General features: G+C 54.8%; 1 protein-coding gene across 1 annotated transcript in view; it reads right to left on the bottom strand.

Moving 5' to 3' along the window:
* The window catches only part of LOC127924029 (putative transcription factor Ovo-like 1), a 10,437-nt gene extending 5,936 nt beyond the window's left edge, over positions 1–4,501 (bottom strand). Inside the window, 2 exon segments of the mRNA XM_052508367.1 lie at positions 4,231–4,251; positions 4,433–4,501. Of these exon segments, the coding sequence (XP_052364327.1) occupies positions 4,231–4,251; positions 4,433–4,501 (90 nt within the window).
* Positions 4,502–7,126: the final 2,625 nt, after the last annotated feature.

Raw genomic sequence — 7,126 nt, 5'->3', positions numbered from 1 at the left:
AGAGGGGTGGATTAGACATGGAGGGAGTGGAGAGAGGGGTGGATTAGACATGGAGGGAGTGGAGAGGGTGGATTAGACATGGAGGAGTGGAGAGGGGTGGATTATACATGGAGGGAGAGGAGAGAGAGGGTGGATTAGACATGGAGGAGAGAGGAGAGGGGTGGTTTAGACATGGAGGGAGGAGGAGAGAGGGTGGATTAGACATGGAGAGGAGAGAGGTGGATTAGACATGAGAGGAGAGGAGGGGTGGATTTAGACATGGAGGAGTGGAGAGGGGTGGATTAGACATGGAGGAGAGAGGAGAGGGGTGGATTTAGACATGGAGGGAGAGAGGGTGGATTAGACATGGAGGGAGAGAGGGGTGGATTAGACATGGAGGGAGTGGAGAGAGGGGTGATTAGACATGGAGGAGTGGAGAGGGGTGGATTAGACATGGAGGGAGTGGAGAGGGGTGGATTAGACATGGAGGGAGTGGAGAGAGGGGGTGGATTAGACATGGAGGGAGAGGAGAGAGGGGTGGATTGACATGGAGGAGTGGAGAGGGTGGATTAGACATGGAGGGAGTGGAGAGAGGGGTGGATTAGACATGGAGGGAGAGGAGAGGGGGTGGATTAGACATGGAGGAGAGGAGAGAGGGGTGGTTTAGACATGGAGGGAGAGGAGAGAGGGGTGGATTAGACATGGAGGGAGAGGAGAGAGGTGATTTAGACATGGAGGGAGAGGAGAGAGGGGTGGATTAGACATGGAGGAGTGGAGGGGTGGATTAGACATGGAGGGGAGAGGAGAGAGGGTGGATTAGGCATGGAGGGAGAGAGGGGTGGATTAGACATGGAGGGAGAGAGGTGGATTAGACATGGAGGGAGAGAGGGGTGGATTAGACATGGAGGGAGTGGAGAGGGGTGGATTAGACATGGAGGAGTGGAGAGAGGGTGGATTAGACATGGAGGGAGTGGAGAGAGGGTGGATTAGACATGGAGGGAGTGGAGAGAGGGGTGGATTAGACATGGAGGGAGTGGAGAGAGGTGGATTATACATGGAGGAGAGGAGAGAGGGGTGGATTAGACATGGAGGGAGAGGAGAGAGGGTGGATTAGACATGGAGGGAGAGGAGAGAGGGGTGGATTAGACATGGAGGAGAGGAGAGGGTGGTTTAGACACGGAGGAGAGGAGAGAGGGTGGATTAGACATGGAGGAGAGGAGAGAGAGGGGTTAGACATGGAGGGGAGGAGAGAGGGTGGATTGACATGGAGAGAGTGAGGTGGATTAGACATGGAGGGAGAGGAGAGAGGGGTGGATTAGACATGGAGGAGAGGTGATTAGACATGGAGGGAGAGAGGGGTGGATTAGACATGGAGGGAGAGGAGGGGTGGATTAGACATGGAGGGAGTGGAGAGAGGGGTGGATTAGACATGGAGGGAGGGAGAGAGGGGTGGATTAGACATGGAGGGAGTGGAGAGAGGGTGGATTAGACATGGAGGGAGTGAGAGAGGGGTGGATTAGACATGGAGGGAGAGGAGAGAGGGGTGGATTAGAAATGGAGGGAGAGGAGAGAGGGGTGGATTAGACATGGAGGGAGGGAGAGGGGGGATTAGACATGGAGGGAGAGGAGAGAGGGGTGGATTAGACATGGAGGGAGAGGAGAGAGGGGTGGATTAGACATGGAGGGAGAGGAGAGAGGGGTGGATTAGACATGGAGGGAGAGGAGAGAGGGGTGGATTAGACATGGAGGGAGTGGAGAGGGTGGATTAGACATGGAGGGAGAGGAGAGAGGGGTGGATTAGACATGGAGGGAGAGAGGGGTGATTAGACATGGAGGGAGAGGGGGTGGATTAGACATGGAGGAGAGAGGTGGATTAGACATGGAGGGAGAGGAGAGAGGGGTGGATTAGACATGGAGGGAGAGGAGAGAGGGGTGGATTAGACATGGAGGGAGAGGAGAGAGGGGTGGATTAGACATGGAGGGAGAGGAGAGAGGGGTGGATTAGACATGGAGGGAGAGGAGAGAGGGGTGGATTAGACATGGAGGGAGTGGAGAGAGGGGTGGATTAGACATGGAGGGAGTGGAGAGAGGGGTGGATTAGACATGGAGGGAGTGGAGAGAGGGGTGGATTAGACATGGAGGGAGAGGAGAGAGGGGTGGATTAGACATGGAGGGAGTGGAGAGGGTGGATTAGACATGGAGGAGTGGAGAGAGGGTGGATTAGACATGGAGGGAGTGGAGAGAGGGTGGATTAGACATGGAGGAGAGGAGAGGGGTGACTAGACATGGAGGGAGAGGAGAGATGGGTGGATTAGACATGGAGGGAGAGGAGAGAGGGTGGATTAGACATGGATGGAGTGGAGAGGGTGGATTAGACATGGAGGAGAGAGAGGTGATCAGACATGGAGGGAGGAGAGAGGGTGGATTAGACATGGAGGAGAGGAGAGGAGGTGGATTAGACATGGAGGGGAGTGGAGAGAGGGGTGGATTAGACATGGAGGGGTGGAGAGAGGGGTGGATTAGACATGGAGGGAGTGGAGAGGGGGTGGATTAGACATGGAGGGAGAGAGAGGTGGATTAGACATGGAGGGAGAGGGAGAGGGTGGATTAGACATGGAGGGAGAGGAGAGGGTGGATTAGACATGGAGGAGGAGAGGGTGGATTAGACATGGAGGGAGAGGAGAGGGGTGGATTAGACATGGAGGGAGAGAGGGTGGATTAGACATGGAGGAGAGAGGAGAGAGGGGTGGATTAGACATGGAGGGAGAGGAGAGGGATTAGACATGGAGGGAGAGAGAGAGGGGTGGATTAGACATGGAGGGAGTGGAGAGAGGTGGATTAGAAATGGAGGGAGTGGAGAGAGGGGTGGATTAGAAATGGAGGGAGTGGAGAGAGGGGTGGATTAGACATGGAGGGAGTGGAGAGAGGGGTGGATTAGACATGGAGGGAGAGGAGAGAGGGGTGGATTAGACATGGAGGGAGAGGAGAGAGGGGTGGATTAGACATGGAGGGAGAGGAGAGAGGGGTGGATTAGACATGGAGGGAGTGGAGAGAGGGGTGGATTAGACATGGAGGGAGAGGAGAGAGGGGTGGATTAGACATGGAGGGAGTGGAGAGAGGGGTGGATTAGACATGGAGGGAGAGGAGAGAGGGGTGGATTAGACATGGAGGGAGAGGAGAGAGGGGTGGATTAGACATGGAGGAGAGGAGGAGGGTGGATTAGACATGGAGGAGAGGAGAGAGGGTGGATTAGACATGGAGGAGGTGGAGAGGGGTGGATTAGACATGGAGGGAGAGGAGAGAGGGTGGATTATACATGGAGGAGAGAGAGGGGTGGATTAGACATGGAGGGAGAGGAGAGAGGGGTGGATTAGACATGGAGGGAGTGGAGAGAGGGGTGGATTAGACATGGAGGGAGAGGAGAGGGTGGATTAGACATGGAGGGAGTGGAGAGAGGGGGTGGATTAGACATGGAGGGAGTGGAGAGAGGGTGGATTAGACATGGAGGGAGAGAGAGAGGTGGATTAGACATGGAGGAGTGGAGAGAGGGGTGGATTAGACATGGAGGGAGTGGAGAGAGGGTGGATTAGGACATGGAGGGAGTGGAGAGAGGTGGATTAGACATGGAGGAGTGGAGAGAGGGTGGATTAGACATGGAGGGAGAGGAGAGGGGTGGATTAGACATGGAGGGAGAGGAGAGACATGGAGGGAGAGGAAGGATTAGACATGGAGGGGGAGAGGGGAAGGATTAGACATGGAGGGAGAGGGAAGGATTAGACATGGAGGGAGAGGGGGACTAGACATGGAGGGAGAGGGGGATTAGACATGGAGGAGGGGGGACTAGACATGGAGGAGAGGGGGACTAGACATGGAGGGAGAGGGGGGGACTAGACATGGAGGGAGGGGGGGATTAGACATGGAGGAGGGGGGATTAGACATGGAGGGAGGGGATTAGACATGGAGGAGAGGGGGATTAGACATGGAGGGAGAGGGGATTAGACATGGAGGAGAGGGGGATTAGACATGGAGGAGGAGGATTAGACATGGAGGAGAGGAGAGAGGGGAGATTAGATACGGAGGAGAGATGGGGGATGGTGAGAGAGGAGGTTATTTGACATACCTGGCACACGAACGACGCCTGAGCACCCTGTCCCTGACTTCGTTACTGTGGAGACCGGGCAGTAGCGGACGTCGTCATAACAGGTGTGGTGGTGATTTCGGGGACAGAAGGCTGGGGCGTATGAATCTCACTTGCAGCTCACCTGTAGTCACCTATAGAAGAGACAGAGGAAGAGACAGACAGGATAAAAACGAGTTAAGAGATGATTGGGGGTTTTATATTCCCAGAACAACAACTAAAAAAGACTACATTCCCCATGATGCCTCAGTCACCCACCTTGATTTTGGAGCGACGAGGTGCTGCTCTGTGCCCTCCTGACCTCTAACCCCCGACCCGGCTTTGTGGTGGTCGACCCAGCAACGTGCACGAGGGCAGCTCCGCTCGGGCCATCCCGCTGTGCATCGTCACGCAGGAGTGAATCCGTGCGTTTGGTGAACCTCGGTAGCGTGTCGTCGTGGAGAGGCAGAGAGCGGTCTCTGCTGGGCTGGCTTCAGTCTCCTCCAATAAGGGGAATGCAGACACTGGAACAAGAGGGAGAAAGATTATATAACCTACAATATGGTCACACACACACAGGGGTGGACGTGTGTGTGTGTGTGTGTGTGTGTGTGTGTGTGTGTTTGTGTGTTTAAAGGCATTGTCTTGTGCCTCACACACACTATAGTTACTGTTGACCAGATCTGACCAGCCAGTCCAGAGACACAGTTCCTGCTGTAAGCTCCTCAAACACACACACCCCCTTCCTGGGCAGTACAGACACCCCTCCACAGGCAGTACACACACACACACACACACTCCAGGCAGTACACACACACACACCTCCAGGCAGTACAAACACACACACACCTCCAGGCAGTACAAACACCCACACACACCCAGGCAGTACACACACACACACACACACACACACACACACACACACACACACACACACACACACACACACACACACACACACACACACACACACACACACACACACACACACACACACACACACACACACACACCCAGGCACCACACACACACACACACACACACACACACACACACACACACACCTCCAGGCAGTACACACACACACACACACCTCCAGGCAGTACACACACACACACACCCTCCAGGCAGTACACACACACACCTCCAGGCAGTACACACACACACCTCCAGGCAGTACACACCTCCAGGCAGTACACACACTCCAGGCAGTACACACACCTCCAGGCAGTACACACCTCCAGGCAGTACACACACCTCCAGGCAGTACAAACACACACACACCTCCAGGCAGTACAAACACCCACACACACCTCCAGGCAGTACAAACACACACACACACACACACACACACACACACACACACACACACCTCCAGGCAGTACACACACACACACACACACACACACACACACACACACACACACACCTCCAGGCAGTACACACACACACCCCAGGCAGTACACACACACACACACACCTCCAGGCAGTACACACACACACACACACACACACCTCCAGGCAGTACACACACACACCTCCAGGCAGTACACACACACACCTCCAGGCAGTACACACACCTCCAGGCAGTACACACACCTCCAGGCAGTACACACACACACACACACACCACACCTCCAGGCAGTACACCACCTCCAGGCAGTACACACACCTCCAGGCAGTACACACACACTCCCGCAGGCAGTACACACACACCTCCGCAGGCAGTACACACACACCTCCGCAGGCAGTACACACACCTCCGCAGGCAGTACACACACACCTCCGCAGGCAGTACACACACACACCTCCTCGAGGCAGGCAGACACACCTCCGCAGGCAGTACAGACACACCTCCGCAGGCAGTACACACACCCTCCAGGCAGTACACACACCCCTCCAGGCAGTACACACACCCTCCAGGCAGTACACACACCCCTCCAGGAAGCACACACACACCTCCAGGCAGTACAGACACGCCTCCGCAGGCAGGCACAGACACCCCTCCGCAGGCAGTACAGACACCCTCCAGGCAGTACAGACACCCTCCAGGCAGTACAGACACCCCTCCAGGCAGTACACACACCTCCGCAGGCAGTACAGACACCCCTCCAGGCAGTACAGACACCCTCCAGGCAGTACAGACACCCCTCCAGGCAGTACAGACACCTCCAGGCAGTACAGACACCCCTCCAGGCAGTACACACACACCTCCGCAGGCAGTACAGACACCCTCCAGGCAGTACAGACACCCCTCCAGGCAGTACACACACACCTCCGCAGGCAGTACAGACACCCCTCCAGGCAGTACAGACACCCCTCCAGGCAGTACACACACACCGCAGGCAGTACAGACACCCTCCAGGCAGTACAGACACCTCCAGGCAGTACAGACACCCTCCAGGCAGTACAGACACCCTCCAGGCAGTACAGACACCCCTCCAGGCAGTACAGACACCCCTCCAGGCAGTACAGACACCCCTCCAGGCAGTACACACACACCTCCGCAGGCAGTACAGACACCCTCCAGGCAGTACAGACACCCTCCAGGCAGTACAGACACCCTCCAGGCAGTACAGACACACCTCCGCAGGCAGTACAGACACCCTCCAGGCAGTACAGACACCTCCAGGCAGAGGTGTGTTGTGTGTGTTGATTCTATAACAGGACAGGAGCCAACCGATAACCCGCAAATCAAAGCATTTGCGTGATGTTGTTTTGTGGGTCATAATCAGGGGTGTCAACCTAAAACCCTGAGGAACTTTTGTTTTTAAAGAAAGTAAAACATGCATCTCTGCTAAAATCTGGGTAAAAGATTTAAAGGAATGTGAGTCTTGACATGCCCCAATATATATATTTATGTAACAGTTTAATCTGAGGGAGCGGGTTCCACCTATTCCCAGTGTCATATTGGGACAGAATGAAGTTGGTTTTAATTTAACAGTTTAATTGCTCAACTGAAGTCATATTTATTTCATCAAACAATATAACACACAAACACACACACACACACACACACACACACACACA

Source organism: Oncorhynchus keta, unplaced genomic scaffold, assembly GCF_023373465.1.
Source record: "Oncorhynchus keta strain PuntledgeMale-10-30-2019 unplaced genomic scaffold, Oket_V2 Un_contig_3533_pilon_pilon, whole genome shotgun sequence".
Lineage (NCBI taxonomy): Eukaryota > Metazoa > Chordata > Actinopteri > Salmoniformes > Salmonidae > Oncorhynchus > Oncorhynchus keta.
The sequence above is the reverse complement of the archived record's forward strand: the minus strand, read 5'-3'. Positions and strand labels throughout refer to the sequence as shown.